The sequence below is a fragment of the Canis lupus genome, chromosome 5 (assembly GCF_003254725.2).
Source record: "Canis lupus dingo isolate Sandy chromosome 5, ASM325472v2, whole genome shotgun sequence".
Taxonomy (NCBI): Eukaryota; Metazoa; Chordata; class Mammalia; order Carnivora; family Canidae; genus Canis; species Canis lupus.
The window spans coordinates 33857669-33879172 of record NC_064247.1 but is presented as its reverse complement, the minus strand read 5'-3'; the positions used below and the strand labels follow the sequence as shown (position 1 = coordinate 33879172).

The following is a 21504-nucleotide window of genomic DNA, read 5'->3' as shown; positions in this document are numbered from 1 at the left end:
TTTGGAGCGTTCTTTGTGTGTTGCGAATCACGTCCCATGTCCGGTGTGTGACACAAGCATTTTCTCCCATCTGCGGCACATCTCACAGAAGGAGCACCTTACTATGTAAGCCAGATGTGTCACTCAAGCGTCTCCTCTCCTGACTGCCCGGCTGTTCGTCTCCTCTCCTGACTGCCTGCTTGTTCGTGGCTTCCAGAGCTGCTGGAATGGGAGCTGGTCCCGTCCCTTGCCTCGGCTCCCTTCCCTGCTTCCAGATGCTGGCACTGCACTTCCCTCAGCTTCTTCAAGGCTGCTGACTCCTCACATCATGGGTCTGGCCTCAAATGTTCTGTCCTCAGGGAGGTTGTGACCCCTAGCCACCTTGCAGAGCAGCTCCCTGCACCACCACATCCCCCTTCCTCACTGCCCTGTGTGCTTCCTCCGGGTGACTTCCCACCATCTACATAATCTTCTACTCACTTTTTCTCCTTTATTGACCGCTGACCTCCCTCCAGAAAGTGAGCGCCAAGGGAATGTGTCTGCCTCTGTCATCACTGTAACCGCCCCTCTCCTGCATGTAGCAGGTGCTCAATAAACAGTTGCTCAATCAGTGCTCTCATGGGGGCCAAATCCCCACCCTGGAGGGGAAGTGGGCAGGCAAGAAAGAAATCCTCTCACATCCTAGATCACTAGCAACCCCCATGGGGAGCACCCCTCACTCCCAAATCCTCCATGCTCACGAGAAAGCAAGGATAACTGACGTCCGGAGGTGATGCACAAAGTGCATCTCAGCTGTCTGAGTCTTCCTCCTCCGTAGCTACATTTTCTTCTCTCCTAGCAGGTGCTAACAAGGCACCAAAGAATAAATGTTTCAAGTTGCCCTACTTCTGCTCTCCCTGCCACCTTGGGATCAAGGCGCCCAAAGCAGGAAGTGGAAGGGAGGGGAGCGCCATAATCCCAAACTGGGTAATTTGACCCTCCGCGATCCAGTTAACCAGAGCCTTCCTGCACCTGATTTACAGCAGAAATAGAAAGGCATGCGTCCTATGAATGGCTCCCAGGGAGAGACGGAGACAAGGAGAGACAGCGTGCGTGCGTGCGTGTGCATGTGCGTGTGTGTGTGCAAACACAGGCTTGGGCCAGGCAGGTAGGGGCTGGACACCAGCACAGTAGGTTGGCACCAGAGCACCTCAGTCCTGTGCAGTGGGGCAGTGGGGACCAGCTGGGACCTTGCAGCCCCTCCCCACCCCAGGCCAGGAAGGAGCCCCTCAGAGGCTGCCAGGTCTTTCTTAGTGGCGGTTTCAGACATATTTTTTGCATGCACACAGCCTGACTCCACCTCTCCGCTCAGCGCCTCTACAAGCACCAACTGAGCACTCATCTCTGCTGTTCAACTCATTTACCATTTTTGGCTCCCTAAACACGCCGATCCTTTCTGGAGAGTGTGGAAGAGCATTAGGGCAAATCCCCAGAGCCCTGCCCCATCCTGGGGGGACTGGGGCATGGAGTCCACGCCAGAGAGTCTCTGCTCCGTGTGCGTGCTGGCAAGGGCAGGGGGCTCTGGTTATCGAACCTCCTTCTACTTGGACAAATAATCCTAACAGCTAACAGGTGTGGAGTATGTGCTGTGTGCCTGGGACCTCTCCTATATCCTCTCTACTCAACACCCCTAAGTAAAGTGCCCTCCACTAACTGGGGATGCTCAGAGATCAGGGGGCTTTTGTGCTTAAAAGCAGCCCACCCCCCAGGAAAGTCCATGTGGAAACCGTGAGAGCAGGTGACACCCAGTGGGATGAGGCCTCTGGCCAGGGAGTCGGGGATGAGACACAGCGGAGCCTGAAAGATGCTGTCTTAGGAGCAGGACACCGTGTGGGCCACACATGGGGATGGGAACTCTCTCTGCTCAGAAAGACTCTGCACTGGATTTCCTGGCCCTGCCAGCTCCTCCAAGCTCGAGGGTCACACGCGTTACTGACACAGGACATGGTCCCATTTAGTTATCAGGGACCCGTAAAATTCTGAATGTTTAAAAAGAGCACGTGGGACGTGGAAATGCAGAAGCTGGCCGGGACTCAGAGACCATAAATCTGAACACGATTTCACAGATGAGGAGACTGAGGTCCCAGGAGGGCACGTGACTTGCCTACTGCTCTTCAGGCTTTGAACCTGGAGCCAAATCCGGAGATCGGGATTTCTGACACCCCCACCCCCCAGCCGAAGTCCCCAAGGAACAGGGGAAGGAAGTGCCAACCGAGGCCACAGCTGGAGTTGGCTCTTCCATGGGAGGAGGGGGTTCATCTCCTTCCGGTTTCCTCTGTCCCCGTGAGTGCTGGGCACTCCTTGTGTCATGGTCGCTGCCCTCTAAGCTGGGACCCGTGGCAGACATGAGGGCCCTGCCCCGTGAAATGACCACCCTCTTCCCTGCACTCCTAACATAGTCGCAGACCCGAAATGGAGATGTCATATGTGGGACCCACAGAATAAAGGGCACCTCTGAGGCTTTCTGGCTTTTGTAGGCTACATGGACACCACCTTGGAGTCAGGAAGAAGGAGGGGTTACCCAGGTTCCTAGCTGTGATGTGACTAAACTCTCCAACCAGAGGGAGACAAACCATAAGAGACTCTTAACTCTAGGAGACAAACTGATGGCGGCTGGAGGGGAGGTGGGTAGGGGGATGGGGCCCCTCGCGATGGGCATGAAGGAAGGCACGAGATGAGATGAGCATCAGGTGTTCTACGCAACTGATGAATTCTCGAACTTTATATCGGAAACTTAATGATGTACCATGTGTTGAATAAATGAATTTAAGTAAAAAAATAACACTGGAATTAAAAGGAACTTTGAAATTTTTTAAAAAATAATAAAAAACCATCGAATGATCCAATCTAGCTTGCACGCATACACGTGTGTACGCACACACACACACACACACACACACACACAATCCAGCAGTGATAACCATCCAATCCTATGCCTTCCTCTGGACACTATAACATCAGCAGGCACTAGCTAAGCTCCCAGCATCGCCCGGCAAAATTAAATTTTTTTTTTTTTTTATTTTAAGCAATCCCCTCCCACCCAGTTATCATCAAGAGCACCTTAAAATAACATTTAAATTCATCTCTCTGCCCTCCCACTCTGTGACCATCCCCCTTCTCAACCCCAGCACAGCACCCCGCCCGGGCCTGACTCCTTATGCCCCAGGGCAAGGGTGGGACGGGGGTCTCATCAGGACTCATTCATTAAAACGCAATCTCTGAGGGTGTCCACATTTTCAGATCTCCGGGTGTTTCCAAAGTGCAGCCAAGGACTGAAATAAGAGAGACATACACAGAGGATGCCCTTTAGAGAAGGTGGAGGATTGAGGGTGAGAAAGTCGTGGAGAGGCCCACACAGTGGTCAGGGGGCTACAGGGGGATGGCCTGAGGTGCCCATTTCCTCCTCGAGCTCTAGCAGAGCTTCCAGAAGAAACAGGGGGTGACTGGGAGCCATGGGTGTGCACTGGCCAAGACGGCGAGGACCGCTGCGTGCCTCTATCCCGCCACCTGGACACCTTCTTGGTGGCCTGCGTTTGGGCCACATTGACTGTGGCCTTGAAGGGGGAGGCGGTGAGTGCAGGACAACTGGTGAAAGCAAGGAGCTGTTCAGGGAGATGGGACGCAAGCAGACCCTTTGTGGGGGTGGGGGGTGGGGGGTGCTGGACGAAGTGGTTGACCTCCTAACTCTCATCGCAATTCGGTTCACGGGAGACGCCCAGAACGTCTTTATCCATCACAGATGGTTTGGGAAGATGATAAATTAATATCGCTCAAATAGAGACAGGGCTGGAATGGTCAAACAGCAGTGTCTTCTCTGCCGGCTCCAAAGAGAAAGAGCCCCCCCTCACCCACCCCCCACCCCGGAGTCCATAAAGAAGACAAATGGTAAACAAAACCGCCTATCTTTTGACAGATTCCAGGACGAGGATCGTTCACAACCCATTCTGCGGAGAAAAGGGAGAGATTCATCTCATCTGACTTTGTATAGGACGGCGGCCCACGCCATAATGAGGCCTTCCCAGTGCTGTGAAATTGCACTGAATAGGCGCGGAGTGCAGCCGCCTGTTCCCTGGGCATGTTTATTACGGCCCTTTGTGTCCACCAGCCTGGCCAGCCCCGGTTTGGGTCTAAACCAGGGGAGGGGCGAAAGAACCCAACGATTTGTTGCTATGAAACTTCCCCAATGGGGGGACTGCATAATAACGTTTGGAATCTAATGCCCTTTGCTCTAAGCAGTTCTTGTCTGGGCGCACCCCTGCTCCAAAGGGAGCCAGCCAATCACCAGCAGGACCTGGGTGGCCTCAGGCCCCTGCCTGGGGATCCTCCCAGGCCCTGGGAAGTCAAGGGTAAAGAGGACCCCAGTGGCCATTCCCAAGTACCCTCAGGTCACCTGCAGTCTTGAGTCAGGAATTGCCTCTGCCAGTTGCCCCAGCTCCCCAGTGAAATGCCTCAGAAAACAGAGCAAAGAAGTGCACAATCGGAGGCTACAAGGGAGCTCCCCGAGGTTAGCCCCATGAGGCTGGGGTGGCTGCACGCCTCCAGGACTTCAGAGGCCTCTGATTGCAACCCACTCAGATGGGCAGACTCGGTGGAGGTGGTGGGGACAGAGAGACTCCTGTCTGAAGACCTCAAGGGTACACAGCCCTCTGCTGACATCTGACCTCCTGCAGCTAGTCCCCACTCCCACCCTCACCTGCCCCCCAAGATCTCAGGGTCTCCATTTGCTGGGAAATGTCCCCTAGAGTTCCAACATGCCCTGAGGAGTTGACACCAGAAAAAAGAGAGCAGAAGGGAACGATCTAGAACTTCTGAGAGATGCTTTTCTTTTTTTTTTGAGAGATGCTTTTCTGCACCAAAGAAACGGCAGGACCTTTTAGGTCATATTCTTCTTGCTCATCAACCAGAGAATAGATCAGTCAGGTAGTGTTTTTCCTTACCAATCAGGATGCAGGGGCCGCCACATAGTGTTTTTCTCACCAATTAGGAAGCAGGACCCGCCAAGTAGTGTTTTTCCTCACCAATCAGGTGTCAGGATCCTTGAAGCGTTCTCTTTCCATGCCAGGCAGGAGGTACCTGGTCCCACTACCCCCCTGCCACATTTCCCTGGTAGGACTATACAGACGTCCTTCCGAGCAGAATCTGTCCTCACAGCTCTCTCTTCCTTGGGCTCTTCTCTCAGGGTCCCACCAAGGCTGGGGACAGCTGCTGCCCAAAGCTCGGAGGGAAGACAGAGCCACCAAGGCCAGCCAGTGTTGGAAATAGTAAGATGGAACCACACCCTTGTCTGCCCGCACCTGTCCCTCCTGGAAACCAGCAAAGGAAGCTGGGTGTCTCCACGCCACTTAAGCAGAGTGGCAGGGCCCCCAGAAGGGTAGTCTGCAGGTTCCCAGGGCCCCGAGGCTTCCTGACATCTCACCCTGAGCCATGAGAGGCCACATGTGGCTCTTGCGCTTCCTTGCAGCAACAGAGGAGAGGGAGGTGTGACGAATGGCAAGATGACCAAGTCCCTGCTCCCTCCTGCCTCTCTAGGGGACATGCCTTTCCTGCTCTTATGGTACGTGACTGACTACTGCCCTTCCACGCCCAGCTGAGATCCTCTCAACTGTGGGGACAGAGCCTCCCACCTGAGTGGCCCCTGCTGATTAAAATTCCCTTGCCAAATCCCCAAGAAAGCTACGTGCAACCAGTTGTTTACAAGACTTTGACTTTGGTTTCTTCTGTAAAAGGGCTGGATACCTTCCAAGTACGGTCTCTGAAAACCCAGAGCCCTCTCTCTCCCTGGTCAAGCTCCTGCTCACACCTTCCTGCCACTTGTAGGTGTTTCTGGGTCCTGTTGCCCAAGGCCACCTTCTCGGTTGGTCCCTGCTCAACATCTCCTGGGGGAAGTCTCACCTTGATTAGCAGGTTTGGGATGTAAACTTCTCTTGACAACCACCAGAGGCAGCCTTAAGTCCACAGATCTGGGAAGACAGCTTTCCTGTGTCTCGGGAGCCACTTGATTCATCCCTGTTCATGTGGAACCTAAGTGATTCCTCCCGGAGAAGACAGGCTGGGAACCTGTTTTATGAACCTGTTTTATTTTGGAGAAAAGTATCCTCTCCACCAGCAGGGCTGGCTTCACGGGCCTGATGCTCAGAACGGCAGGTTCCAGGTCAAGGCTTTCCTGCTGCCATTTAAAAATTCTCAGCAGTTCCCATCAAGAAGCCCCTCGTGTTTTCATCTTGTGTGTTTTCATTTTGAACTGAGGCCCACAAGTCCCATAAGTGGTCCTGCGTGCAAGTGCCAGATGTCTGGCAGATTTGTGGAGAAAAAGATACTCTGGCTTCATCCAAAAGCTAGGCAGTGGCCACAGAGGGGTTTCTGGACTACAGCTGCTCATCTGAGCCTAAGCCTGACAAGGGTTGGGTCTTGCCCAGGTCAGGATCTACACGGGTCCGAATTCAGATCATGCTGGATGGTGGCCCAAGAGCCTTGGAGATAAATATCTTCTTGGGAAGCCATGCTCACAGCAAGCCCCTGGCTCTAAGCCCCAAGTTGTAGGCCCAGACAGCCTGGAATTCCCAAAAGCAAAGGTGGGGCCCTCCCGGCCCCCCATCTCTAACAGCATTAGAGCTCCCTGGCATTTCAAACAGCTCCTCTGGGTCATCTGACCATTGCTTCATTTTTGTGAGTCGGGGAGAAAACACAAGTGCAGAAAGTTAAAACATTTCGTGCTCGCTCCGGTGAACGCAAAGAGTCTCCAGTCTCCCTTTAATTTTTTTTTTTGTCCAAAGAAAGAAAGTTATTTGCAGGTGGATTAAATGTTCCTTCAGAGACCCTGCCCCCGAAGCCTCCGACCTCACTGCAACCGGGATGGTGCGTGTCTGTGTGAGTGCTGGGGGTGGGGGGCTGGGGGGCCCCGGGGGGCAGGAGGGGCGCACACACATCCAAAGAAATACGTCTGCGCGCACGGTTTGGGTAAAAGAGGGCCCTTTGTGCTGGTAAGCCCCGGTGAACGTGACCCCCGGCCTGTGGTATGCAGCACACCTGTGCCGGCGGAGCAGCCGGGCGGGGGGCGGGGGCCGCGCACCCTCACAAGGGATCACACCTTCTCCTTTCTTCTCCGTGGGGCCACGTCTCCATCGCCCCTTTGTTTGTGGACTCGCACCCCCAAATACCAGGGAGGCCGTGCGCACGCCTGGGCGTGTGCACAAGGGAACAGGTGACACAGGCTTGGTCAAGGCAGGTGGCGTGGACAAGGACAGGATGGAGGAGAGGACGGGAGGACCGTGTTCTCGAGGCCCCGCCCCTGCCTACCTTTGCAGGCCTTCCGGTGGGTGATGGGCTTGCCCATGTCGCGGTAGTAGCCCTCCTTGCAGTAGTGGCAGTGGCGGCCTGCAGTGTTGTGGCGGCAGTTGAGACAGACGCCCCCGCTCTTGCGCCCCGACAGCTTGTACAGCTCCATGTTGAAGCGGCAGCGCCGGGCATGCAGGTTGCAGTTACAGGCTGTAGGGAGGCAGGGAGAAGTGTCAGGGCAGGGGCAGGAAGGGACTGTCCCCAGCTCCCCCTGGCCCCACTGCTGGACCTCAGGAGGGACTGTCCCCAGCTCCCCTCAGTTCCACTGCTGGACCTCAGGAAGGACTGTCCTCAGCTCCACTGCTGGACCTCAGGAGGGACTGTTCCCAGTGTCCCCCAGCTTCACTGTTGGACCTCAGGAGGGACTGTCCCCAGTATCCCCAGCCCCACTGCTGGACCACAGTCCTTCCCTGGGAGCTGCTCTTTGGCCCCCCGTTTCCATCCAGAAGCACCTACCCATCCCAGCAGTATCCAAACCATAGCAGAAGCTCCCCCTTCCCCCATAGGGAGATTGTTCTCTTCCATCCAATAAGCTGCCGGCCCCCACCCCATCGGGCACACATCTCAAAGCTGGGAGGTGGGGCTGGCCTCCCCCTGGTCCCCCAGGTCCTGCTTAGGAGGGCCCGAATGCTGCCCCCCCCTTCACACGCACAGGCCCTGACCCTCAACTGAAAACAGGACTGGGAGACTGACGGTTTCAGAGTTGATTACATGGAAATGAGGCCATGGGCTGGGGGGTGGGGGAGGACCTTCATCCCATCTGACTGGAGTCCTTATAAGAGGCAGCTTGCACACACAGCAGTGCACACACACAGAGGGAAGGTGGTCTGCAAGCCAAGTAGCGAGGCCCCAGGAGAAACTAACCCCGCCGACACCTTGACCTCAGACTTCCAGCCTCCAGAACCGTGAGAAATCTGTTGGCTAAGCCTCCAGAGCTTGATGTCTTCTGTTTGGGCGTCGGGGCAGAGTCGTGCACAGCTTCCAGGGCCCCCTCCCCTGTGCTTTGGCCACCAGGCTGCTCCACAGGCCTCCCTCTGAGGGCTGGGGAGGGGAGGCTGCTGCACCTGCTTTCTCCCCACCTTCCCCTCGGGCAACTCCCCATGGCACACTGGTCACACACCTGGCCTCGGGCCCATTAAGGGGACTCTGGACATCCTCTCACCTGCTTTTCCTCCTGCTTCCCTCTGTCTTGTTCCCTTCATGCCCCTCAGGACTCATCGCCCTCTCCCCCTCTGCCTTATGCCCCTGGCTCCTGAATGCACACTCCGGCTTCGGGTCTAGGGCCTCCAGTGGGCTCAGAGGCACCTTGCCCACATCCACCCCCTCCTCTCCAGCCCATGGCCTGAGCTGGGCCTCCTGGCTGCCTCAACCCCACAACCAGAGCAGGAGTTCTGAGCTCCAATCTGAGGACCGTCCGTCAACAGCTGAAAGTCTTTCGATGCCCCTCCCGTTTCTCCTCTGGGTAAAATCTAAATCGGTTGTCACAGCCCTTGGGGCTCTGAATAAGCTGGTTCTGCTTCTGTCCACCTCCTCTCCTTAGCTCTGCCCACCGCCACCCCACCCTTGCTCTTATGCTTGAACTGTCCCCAATTTTTTCAGTTTCTAAAGCATGCCATGCACAAGGACCCCCACCCAGGCCTGCCCCCTCTGTGGCTTTGTGGATGCTCCTCTGCGCCCCGGCCCCGGACCCTCTTCTCCCCAGCCTCCTCTTCATCTGCTTGCATCCTTCTTGTCCTCCACACCTTGGCTTTATTTTTTTTTTAATTCAGAATTTTAATTATGTACATAAATAGCAACATGAGAACCAGGAGTTCTAATGCTGGACATTATCTCTAGGTGAAAGCATTTCCGATTAGTCCACTGGTAGTATGGTATCACCCAAGATAACAAAGAAGCCTGGTATAGTTTTTCCTGAAGAAGAAAGCCAATTTACTACATTCAGTACTGACTTCTCTGCCATTTTTCTGTAGAAAATGCATGGAGTTTCCAATGTTTACCTATAACTGAGTAAAATGGGCAGAGCATGGAGCATTCTACTTATTTCCAGGTGAATTCTTCACATTTCCTGGCTGGACAAATACGATGGCTTGTTGTGGATAATAAAGAGAGGCAGCTAGTCCCATGAACCCAGGTGGTTACACCAGCTTCTTTATTTTTGACCCTCTAGTCAAAAGAAGTCCAACAATGCCAGCAAAACCAATAACACCAAGTCTTGGAAAAAATCCAGGTGGTGCATTTTGGAGATATTCATAGCTGTCTAACCCCCATTGAACCAAGCTCTGCATCTTGGGCTTTGTTTGTGAGTACATTTCCTGACACCAACTTGTATATGGCTCGCAATAAGGTCGGAGATGTGAAATGCTTTCTTCAAGCTGGGTCCTTGGCTCCTCCACATATTTAGATTGACCCTGAGGAACCGAGTAGAGTGAAAGCTCATTAAGCTTCACAGAAGTTTTGTGAGGTGAGTCCCTTTTAGGTGACGCACAGACTTTAAAGGTGAGCAGACTCAGGCTGGCTGGCCCCACAGACCTCTGAATTACCTTGAACATGTTACTGGCAGAGGTGGCTCCGGCGGGGTCCCACGCCTTGGCTTTAACATCTGTCCCTGACTCATCTCCCCACCACCCTCCCCCGACACACAGGGCATCCCACTCGGCCCCCGTGATGCCTGTGACCTGCTTCTGCGGGCTCCCACCTCCAGGATAACTCGGGCTTCCATATGGCCAGGATAACTCTGGCTCAGTCTTCAACATGGTTTGCACTGCCTTTGTGCTAAGTGTGTTTCAAGTTGCATTTTATGTAATGTCTAAAGAAATGCTTAGTGCCAGACACTTGATAAACAAAAGCAAAAAAGTGAAAAAAAAAAAAAAACCACTTAGATTTCCAGCAACCACGGTGAACAAGGGGTCTTCCCTTGCAGGCTTTAATTAACATTTGCTCAGTTGTGGAGTGACATAATTCTTTCCCATGGACATGGATCATACTCGTGCATCTCCCCCTTTGTGGCCTATTTTCCCAGAAGGATGAGCATCCTTTAATGCCAGATACGGTTCTTCATGATTGTGGACAGCTGTCCAGTCATCCCTGTACACCTATCTGTAAGGGGCTCTTTGGAAACCCTAGTGGGTGCATTTCTTTTTTTTTTTTTAAGATTTTATTTATTTATTCATGAGAGATACACAGAGAGGCAGAGACACAGGCAGAGGGAGAACCAGACTCCCTGTGGGAAGCCCAATGCAGAACTCAATCCCAGGACCCCGGGATCACGCCCTGAGCCAAAGGCAGATGCACAACCACGGAGCCACCCAGGTGCCCCTCCAGTGGTGCATTTCGAAGCAGGACCTCCCTGGGGCTGAGCAGTTAGGTTGTTTCGGGTTTGTCACTGTTACAAACAACATGTCAGTAACACCTTTAGACTTGCCTACATGTGCTCCTCTCTGACAGCTGCTGCCCTGTGGGTTTCTCAAGACAGCGTGCCTAGGGTAACTTGGATCCTCACGCATTTAACTCAGGATCCAGATTGCCAAACTGCCCTGGAGAAAGGCAGTCCTAGCTTCCAGTCCCTTCCAGCGGGATCTGAGAGCTACCGTCTCGCCACACCACACCCTTCAAAAAAACAACAGTACCCATGTGCTATCTGTACTCTTTTATTTTTCATCTCTGCCAATTCGTCTGGAACACACACACACACACACACACACACACATGATTTTAATTTATGTGTCTTTGATGACCAGTGAGGTTGGACATTTCTTCATGTGTTTTTCTTTTTCTTTCTTTTTCTTTCTCTTTCTTTCTTTCCTTCTTTTTCTTTCTTTCTTTCTTTTCTTTCTTTCTTTCTTTCTTTCTTTCTTTCTTTCTTTCTTTCTTTCTTTCTTTCTTTTTCTTCCTTTCCTTTCTTCTTTTCTTTCTTTCTTTCTTTCTTTCTTTCTTTCTTTCTTTCTTTGTGCATTGCCTGTTCATGCCACTTGCCCACTTTTCAAATAAGGTGGGTTTTTTTTCTTATGCCTAATGCTCTTAACATACGAAGAGTTAAAAACTATGTGTCTCTTCTATCACACAAGCTGCACAAATTTGCACCAGCTTCTTTTTCATTTACTCTTTTTATGATTAAAAAATATACGTTTGCCTCTTTTAATTTTTCTCTCTGACGTTACAAGTTTCTTTAGATTGTTCTTGCTAGAGGCATTCCTGTTAGTCACTCAGCTGACAAGCAGAAAAGGACATAGCTTAGCAGGAGCACTGTGGAGACCACAAAAGGAAAGGTTCAGTTCACATCTGAGTCTGGAAGCAACTGGAAGGCAAATTAGGCCAGAAAATGATTCTTGAGAGCCTCATCAACGGTCCCTCAGCACCTCCAGCCTGTGGCTCAGCCTTGCCTTTCCATCAGCACAAGGGACCATCGTGAATACAACATCCACTGTCCCTTTGGACTCACTCAGCCAGAAGAGGATGCTACGGACTGCTCAGGGTTAAGTGACCTACCAGCCCAGGACCACCAAGGCAATAAATGGGAGTCCAGGACTAGAACACAGGTCTTCTGGCTCCTGGCCCACCACCCCAGAGGAAAGGACCCACATCACTGGAAGGAACAGTGGGGCTATAGCACAGAATCTAGACCTTTCCTGCTGGCTCAGAAATCACAGGACCTGGCACACCTGCCCAGGGACAGGGATCCGGGAAGATCACCCAAGTCTGGCTTCCTCAAGGTTTTCTTGCACCAGGAAAAGCCTCACTAGCAGCATCTTCTGGTCCTTCTTGGAGGCCAATGCTAATCCTGTGTCCTCCTCTGTAAAGACAGTGCCAGCTGTCCCCCAAACCCCCAGTGGGCCTGCCTGAACCTCTGAGCCTCTCCTGGGAGCTCAGCAACCACCCTCCCTACCCCAAGGGGAACCCCGAGTAATATCTCTCTTCCATATGCACCTTACACCAATAAAAACTTCTTCCCAAACAACCGTCACACAAAAGAAAGTTCAGAGGCCAAACATCAAAAGGCAGGGCTCCCCTCCCTCCTGCCTCCTCTTGGAGCTGTCAGGGAACATCAAGTGGCAATTGCCCACGCTCAGGCTTCTGCAAAGTATTTTACGGCTTGTTTTCTTTTCCCTGTGTTTTATTTTCTCTGCACAAATGGAAAAATGCATCAGGCAAAGCAGCCCCCATCTGGGTCCCTCGGCTCCATGCAGAGATGTCACCCCATTCCCAGCTGGGCCCCAGCCCCTTCCTCAAAAAGACACCTTAATCCCTCATGCCTTCCTGTTTATCTCCTGCCTCTCTTGGAGGCAAAAATATTGGGTATTAGTTTCATTATCAGATTTCAAGGCGGGAAGGAAAGGGTAGCTTTGTGAGAACAGAGAGGTCAGCCCAGGGGAAAAGGGGGCAGGGGACAGCAGAACTTCTGAGGAACGTCTATGAGTCAGGGCCGGGAGTCCTACAGGCACTGTATCCTGTCCACGGGGGCCCCAGCCACCCAGAGACGGCTGGTCCAGTCTGGACCCCAAGCCCCATGCCCTCCTTCAGCTCCCATATGAGGATCCCCAAGGATACATCAAGCGTGGCTACGTTTCAGAACCAGGGGCGTAACACAGGGCAAGGAGGTAGGAGCAGGAGACCCCCCCATCTCCCCATCCTGAAACCCGATGGGAAAAGGGGCCCCAGAGACAGTCCCATCAAGAGGTCCTCTAAGTCCTGTTTTAACATATGCTTGTCACCACCATTCCTTAAGTTTTTCCAAACCTGTCCCACAAACCTGGGTTGTCTAAACCCTCACCACCCTCCAGTCCAGTTCAAGTCACCACACACTTGAGTATTCCAGCTACATGCCAGCCCCTTTGCTATAGGCCCTGAGGCAGACAGGGATGGATGATGACTCCTCAACTGTCCAGGGGCTCCCTGTCTGGTGGAAGGAGGGGGCAGATGAGGGCTCTTGGAAGCAAGCTCTCAGATAAAGTAGGATAAATGCTCTCCTGAACCGTGCTGGTTCCTGGAGTACAGGGCAGCGTTTGCCCTTATATCCTCCAGCCCAGAGCAGATCTTAATACATTTTCATTGTACAAAAAAGAAAAAGTGAGAAAGTCAGAAAGAAGACAGATGATGGATGGCTGAGTAGGTGAATGGATAAATAGGTGGGAGGATGGATAGATGGATGGATGGGTGGATGGATGGGTGAATGAATGGATGAGTGGATGGATGAGTAGATGGATGGCTGGATGGGTGGATGGATGGATGGATGAGTGGATGGTTGAATGGATGAATGGTTAGGTGGGTATGTGAGTGGGTGGATGGGTAGATGGATGGATGGATACATGCATGGATGGATGGACTGATTGATGCATGCATGCATTCAGGGGTGGATAGGTATGTAGGTGGGTGGGTGGGTGGATGGATGGGTGCATGGGCAGAAAGAGAAGATAGATGGAGGATTATGTGGTGGGCCTAGACCACATTCTGACAAGACACAGTTTTGTGACATTTCTTTTATTGTTGCTTTGAGCTACTTAAAACTTGTCTTGCTGCTTTAACTCACCAATTTATCTTCCATCTGCTCAAGTAGAAAAAATCCACATCTAGGATGCCCTGGATTCCTCCCAGGACCTCAAGGAGAACCTTGCACACAATACAGCCTGATTCTGCATCCATTGGTTTGAGGAGTTTACCAAAAACAAGTGTTGGTCCTCTCCTGAAAGACCTTCATAAACTAACTCCCAATGCCCATGCCACCTGCCCCTGTCCCCCTGGGATATCCCAGGCCCAGAAAGGATCCTGCAGATATTGTTAAGCTGTATCCTGGCCCTGTCTCTCAGGGACTCTGGCCCTGGGTTCTCCAAATTTCACATAGCTCAGAGGCTCTCAGCAGAACAGCAAGGTCATTTGACAATGGGCCCCCTCAGAGCTCTGGGCTGGGGCCACAGGCCCTCCTATGCTCTCCCAGCACAGGGGATGGCTCTCAATTTTTTTCTCCTAGGGCAGTTTTTCTGAGAAGGCGACCCCACATTATTGCTCTAGCAGAATAGGAATTTTATTTTTTAATTTTTTAAAAAGGATTTTATTATTTGAAAGAGCGAGAGAGAGAAAGAAAGCACAAAAGAGCAGGGGAAGGAGCAGAGGGAGAGGGAGAAGCAGACTCCCTACCAAGCAGAGAGCCTTGACGTAGGGCTCCATCCCAGGACCCTGAGTTCATAACGTGAGCTGAAGGCAGATGCTTAACCCACTGAGCCACCCAGGTGCCCCCAGCATAGGAATTTTAGATTTACAGATCTGCAGCTAAACTATCCAAAATAACTGGCCCACTTGTGCATCGTCCACAAGCTGGAGGCTGTGTACGCAAGAAACCGGTCCCCAGTCCTGGGATACCCATCCCAGGGGAAGCACAGCCCTCAGATCTCCGACAATTATCAACAAATCTCTACACGTCCAGGCCCCAGGGGCAGGTTGGGGCATGACAGGCATCTGTAGGTTGGAGGCAGGTGCTGCCTCCCTCAATGGTTCCTTCACAGATTTTGTCCGTGGCTGCTGGGTAGGACCACCAGATTCACTTAGCGTGTGCAAAGTGTATGCAACTTCTCTGGGTGGGGAGCGGTGGGCGGGGTGTTGCCCCCCAAGCAGACAGCGGGCAACGTCTATAGACATCTTTGGTCGTCATGACTGGGGTTGGTGCTCCTGGCATCTAAGGGACAGAGACCAGGGATGCTGCTCCATGTCCTACCAGGCGTAGAACAGCTGCCCACAGCAATTACCAGGCCAAGTGAGAGAAAGCCTGGGTTAGAGAGATTGTAAGGGTCTCACCCATGGGAGGTTTTTGTACCCCTTTACAGCGGCCTGTAACATGCCATTCTCTAAGGAGCAAATTCAAACGTGGCCCGGGGGTGATAGACCTTTGCTCCTTCAGCAGATGCTAGCTGGAGCCTTTGCACGGATGGGGAGCTGGCTGAGGGCAGGGGTACAGCACAAACAGGGCAGAGGCCTGCTCTCAGAGAGCTCCAGCCTCAGAGGCCAGAGGGACAACAGTCTAGCAGCTGCGCAGGAAATCCATCAGGAATGTCCAAGTGTCCTGCTGGCGGTAAGGATGGGCTATCAGGGAGAGGATTCTGCTCAGCCCCTCTGGGGACCGGTGGACAGGGCAGGATCTGAGAAGACAACTGGACGCAGATGGAGTATTCCTGCTGGCCAGTGCTGCTCCATATGCCACCTGCTAGGGCAGGGGTGGGGGGGGGGCAGTCAGTTCAAATGCAGATTTGGCTTCAGGAGGTCTGGGGTGGGCCTGGGAATCTGCATTCTGGAAAGCTCCCAGGTCCTGCTGCTGCTGCTGCTTGTCCACAGAGCTGGCATCAGTGAGCAGACAGGGAACTAAACCCAAAGAAATGGGTCAGGGCATGAGCCACTCCCCGGAGAGGGAGCCCGCAGGGAGACGGTGGGCAGAGCTCGCGGCTGGGAAGCGGGCAGAGGTCTGGTTTCGAAAGGAACTACTCTTTGGACGACTGGTTTCCAAATGATGCAAATATTTTGAGTTATTTTTAAGAGTTCGAGGCAGCTGGTATATCCTTTTATCTGTTCCATTGCTACTCTATTTGGTTTCCTATTTATTTAAAAGGGGTTTGACGCTTGTTTATAAATCGTACACTTTCCGCCCTCTGTGGCCTGTGGTCTGAGCCCAGATCACAGTTTCTTGAACTGAGGTGTCCAGGACAGGCAGTCACCGCTCCACACACCTGGCTCCTGCCTGCACTGGGTGGGGGAGACACTCATAGCAGGGTCCCCAAGGGCTCCTTCCTGGAGGGGGTCCAGAGCGAGGCGGGACTGGTCCAAGCATTTCTGGGGTCTGGACCCTCTCATGCCTGCCCTTCAGGTGAGTTGGGCAGAAAAGCAATAACCTAACCCCCAGATACATTTAGGAAAAATCGATTCACTTTATTGATGCCAAGTGTGGTAGCTCAGGGATTTGTTTTTTCATTCAACAGATATTGCCCAAGCAGCTACTGTGTTCCAGCCCTGAGGCAAGGTGCTGCAGAGGCCACAGCGAGCAGGACGGACCTGGTTACCCCCCACACACACACCCCTCGCAGAGTCAGTGCTGCTACCTGGCACGAACATGTCTGCTCCAGGCCCCTGCCACTGTCAGCTTATCCCCCAAATGCGGGGCTTAAAGCCCGTCACCAGAGGTGTAAACTGGCCAGACGCTACAAGCGGTGATGGGCCGGGGTGAGCCAAATAGATTGGGCAACTGCTAAGAGACTTAGAAGCCCCATCACGCATGAGCAGCTTGGTGCCAGTCAAGGTCCTCAGGTTTGGGATCATCCGAGGGCTGACTTGTGTCACTTTTAACTTAAAGGCTGTTGGAAAGCATCGCCGAGGCATGACCAGGAGAACTGGACAATTCGCTTGTCTGAAAAGGAGTGAAGAATCCATGCCAGGTGTGATAGAGCCCAAGTGAAGCCAGGGCGTTCTGCGGGAACCCCTGGGGTTCCAGGGGACACGTGACAGAAGACGTGGCCCCTCAAAGCAGGATTTGGGGCCACACTGGCATCCCCATCAGGACCATCCTCTGCAGGGTGGCTGCTTCACTCCCAGCATCCCCATCAGGACCTCCTTCTGCAGGGTGGCTGGTTTGCTCCCGGAATCCCCAACAGGACCTCCTTCTGGAGGATCACCGGTTTGTTTCTTCTTTCAACAAATGTGAACGGAGCCCCTTTGACGTGCCAGCTTCTGAGTCGGGAAGCACAGCTGCTAGAGGGTTGACAGTTGTGTCCTGGGGAGGTCTCAGGACTATGCCCCTTCCTCCTTCTCTGGAGCTCCGGTTGGCAATTCAAGGAGCCGCTAACTCACCACCCTGCCAAGCCCTCTGACACGTGATGGTTCTCAAACGTGGGTGCATAAAGTCACATTGCCTATGAAAGCACAAATGGCTGAGCCCCAGCCCTGAAAACTTCTGATTCAGTAGGTAGGTTGTCAGTGGGGCAAGAGGGTCTGTCCTGCTACCCAGCTGGGCATCCTGTGGCTTCCACCTGCTCGAGGCGGAGGCGATGGGGTTCTTCAGTCGGGGAGCAGATGACAGGACCGTGGTGACCTGCGTCTTCCAGAAGGAGAGGGGATGGCAGGGGCACTCATCGGGGTATTGGGCAGAGGAACAGAAGGAATCCACTTTTGGGCACATAGGGGTCGGAGAGGGCTTGGTGGTTGGTTAGCATCGGGGAACTTGGCTGGTGGGCCCTGGAGCCCCCCAACCCCGAAGTCACGTTCTCACGGGTCGGTAGAGGGGGAGCCCTGACTACTCCACCCCTAAGTCTCTCTAATGTGTCTCCTCTCAGTGGACAGAAGGCCTGCAGATCCACAGCATGATTAAAAAAAAAAAAAAAAAAAAGGCTCCAACTTGAAAACAATCTCTGACCCCCCCAGACCTACGCTTTATCTCTGATATCAGACACAGAATCTACAAGAGGTGGATCAAGGATGGTCAGAAAAATGAGCCATAAAAATGGAGTGGGAAACCGGGTGTCCTTCCTCCCCACTATGCCCCCCTCAAACAGCGACAGTCAAGGAGGCCAGAGTTCCCAGCAGCCACGGCGGGCTTTAGATGGTTTCTGATAAAGTCCTGGGAGATAAGTGGCCTGTGTTTGCCGAGGGCTTAGAGAGCTTTAGCCGGGTCTGCACACAAAGAGGCCCTCTGTCAACAGTCCTTCAGGCCACTCGTAGGGCTGAACAAACAGTAGGGTAACAAGCTCTTCACACCTGTGGGGCTTGGGAAAGCATGTGAGACAAAAGAGCGGCTGGGAGCCGTCCCCCCACCCAGCCGGACCCTCAGGCTGCTGGAGGACAGACGGGGAGTGGGGGACGGATTGAGGTCTGTGGGGCTCGTCCAGTCTCCTAGCCCAAAAGTGAACTCTAGCCAGGAAGGGAGAGGGGGCGATCCTGGGGTGAGGGGCACAGGTAGGCGCCCCGATGTCAGGCTGATCGGGTGGTGGGGGAACCGGGGCTGGGCAGGACCGCAGGCAGGGTCAGGAGTACCTGGGTCAGTGCCCCGCTGTCCCCCATGCACAGCCATGCCTGCTGGGGCCACCAGCCTCTCCTCGGTCCACTGAGCAGGGCCACCCCCCGAATTGGCTTGACCTTGCCGTCACTTTTTCCACTGACTTCTCTCTGTAAACATCGGAGTGTTTTCTTCCCTCTGCCCGTTTTTTGGCTGCCGTGCCTCCCTCAGGCTTTGACGCCGTAGCTCCTTGCACTGCCCAGGCCTTTGCCGCTAAAGGCGCACATAACTCAGGGTTCCTGCTGCACAAACATCCTCCTCTCCGCTGGCGGGTAGGCCCCCTCTCCGTGGAGGAAATGCCGGGAAGGCTTTGGTGAGCCCAGAGCAGTCATCAATTCTTTGTCTGCGGCCCTCCTTCCTCAGATCCTCCCTCCCCAGGCCATTTCAGAGCCCCACCCCAGGCAGCTGGGCGGAGGGGGCCCTGTCCTGTCACCTCCCCTGGGGCAGCGGGGGACTCTAGCCCTGGCCCACTGTGTGGCATTCCCCACTCCAATGGCCCTCCTGCCCAAATCCCCCTTCAAGCTCCGCTCACCTCATTGCTGCCCTGTTCCGGAACCTTCTGGGCCCATTTTGGAATCTTCTGGGGGGGCAGCCCACTGACTACAAAATGCAAACTCTGTTGCCCTCAAGGGTACTACTGGTTGCCAAGCAGAGGTCCAGAGACTAGAGGCTCTTGATGTTTCCTTGCAGTGGGACCTGTATGAACACCCCCACCCCATCCTCACACAAGATCTATCAGCCAAACAACGAAAGGGGCTCTTGTCCCCCAACGGCAAAAAGCAGGATCTTGGAGCTGGTGCGGGCTTTCAACTTTTCCTAGTTTCCCCCTCTTGTCGAAGGGATGAGAAAAATGCAGCCCCAACCGGCATAGAGACTTTGCCAAGGCCCTGGAACTAGTTAGGGGCACTCCTAATTCAGGGCTCTTTCCAGACCTCCAGCACGCGAGAGTGGCATGGCCTTGGGCAGGATGGAGCTTGATAAACCCCCTTGGCTGCTGCTGGAACGCATCCCCAAAGGCCGAGAAGTTTCAAAGAAGTCAAGCTAGGTTGTCTGAGCAAAGCTTCCTCCCTTTGCCCCCCACCCCAGCAGCTAAAGTTGCCATGAAATCCTCTTTGCCTTGTGGCTTGTCCACCCTGCCCGGAAGGGGCTTTCTTCCAAGCCCGCTTCCCCAGAGGTGGCACACACACTCCCTGTGCTTTATTAACCGGACACAGGAGGGCTGATTTGCCAGCCGTGCCGGCCAAGCCTGGCCCCTGGCTCTCTGGAGTCATTTCCCATCCGTAATGGGTCCCATCACCGGATCTGGCACATGCTGGGCTGGAGATGCGAGGCTGGACTCCAGCGGCCGTGGGAGAGCCTGGCAGCGAAGGAGGTTTAATGACTTGCAGTGGAGTCTGCCCCCATGACACCAGCAGAAAAACACTGGATTCCCAGGACACCTTTCCCATTCCCATCACTGCTGACCCACACAGGCAGCGTCCTCCCTGTGCTGGGCCTGTTATTTATCTCAGCTCTGACTCGGGCTGGAAGCTCTGGAGACCAGCCTAACCTGCAGCCCAAACTGCTCCAGGGATCTGACACAGCACACAGGACTCCCTGCCCTTGGATAGGGACAGGCTCTCCTTCCTCTGGGCTCGGTGGGAGGGGGTGGGGAGCGGTCACTCCGGGTCAACACCAAATGCACTCTACCCACAAGGGTTGCCAGATTCAGCAAATAAATATCCGGGATGCCCAGTTACGTTGGAATTTCAACAAAGACTTTTTGGCGAAAGTGTGCCCCAAGTGTTGCAAGGCCATCCTATCTCTGGCACCTTCCAGATCCCCATCAGATGTGTGCTTTGCCTAAAATGTGTGACTTTTACATAACTGACTTTTTTTTTTTTTAAATCAAAGGCAGCTGTGATCTTCTGGGTACTGTGGAGTCCCACCAGAGGGTGGAGGGGGGGGGGGGGGGTCCCCATGCTCCAGCAGCAGCAGGAGGAAAGAGTCCTGCTCAGGCTTTTCTGTTTGGTCAATGCCAGCCTGCCTTTTCTCAATCACTTTCCTTTCTGCATCTGCTCCATGAGAACAGAGGTCACATGTGGGAGGCCACGCAGAGATGTGAAAGAAGGGGAAGACCTGGCCCATCTGATGACCCCCAAAGCGTCCTCCTGGCCATAGACATCACCATCCGTGCTGAGCGGACAGGCCACCTCTCTGCCCCCCATCAGGCTTTACGGGGGGCTCGCTGTTCCCCAGGATACCCAAAAATTTCACGTGCGAGGATCCCACATGGAACCACACTGCATTCAGGGAGAAACAGGGGGAGGAAGGCAATTATGATCAGAATGACCCAAACTCTCTACCCACTTCCATCAGGACAAGCTTTGCAGTGCAGTAGACCAATAACTCTGCACCTCAACCCTGAATCCAATTATCTTAACCAAACCAGCAGGTATCATTTATTTGGATACCGGCAAAGTGTTCATGAGGCCACAATTTAAAGGCTCTGATTAAGCATTATGTCACTGAAGAATGCAGGTGGCCAACCACAGAACAGAGGGAATGACAAGGAATGGCAGATTCTAACTGGCCAAGAATAGGGGGGAACCCCCCAAAGAGAGTGATCCGAGTAGAGAGACGTAGTACAGGAGATTCTAGCTCTGAGGAGGAGGCAGGAGGAGGCTGCCAACCTTACCCGTGGAGGAGACACTGTTCCACCTCTGGGCTGGGAGATCCTTCCAGGTTTTAGGCTAGGACCAGCTTGGCCATCATTCTTTTTTTTTTTTTTTTTTAAGATTTTATTTATTTATTCATGAGAGACAGAGAGAGAGAGAGAGAGAGAGAGAGAGAGAGGCAGAGACACAGGCAGAGGGAGAAGCAGGCTCCATGCAGGGAGCCTGACATGAGACTCGATCCCGGGTCTCCAGGATCAGGCCCTGGGCTGAAGGGGGCACTAAACCACTGAGCCACCCAGGCTGCCCTTGGCCACCATTCTTAAACACGCATTGGTAGAAGGGGTGTCCTGAGAAACCTTCCAGTCGGTGGCTGACTCTGTGTCCTTGGGGGTGGGGGTGCATGTCTGAAGGAGACCACGGAAGGAGGCGAATGTGGGGGATTTATCTGCAGAAAACAAACCCTATGGTCCTTCT

The 21504-nt window shown here is 53.5% G+C and overlaps 1 protein-coding gene and 1 pseudogene across 1 annotated transcript in view; both read right to left on the bottom strand.

The window, feature by feature from the left end:
* The window catches only part of NTN1 (netrin 1), a 171305-nt gene that overhangs the window by 54848 nt on the left and 94953 nt on the right, over positions 1-21504 (bottom strand). Inside the window, exon 3 of the mRNA XM_025428389.3 lies at positions 7315-7503. Coding sequence (XP_025284174.1) covers positions 7315-7503 — 189 coding nt within the window. The remainder of the gene's footprint in view (positions 1-7314; positions 7504-21504) is intronic.
* On the bottom strand, positions 7878-11117 carry LOC112647379 (MICOS complex subunit MIC26-like; annotated as a pseudogene).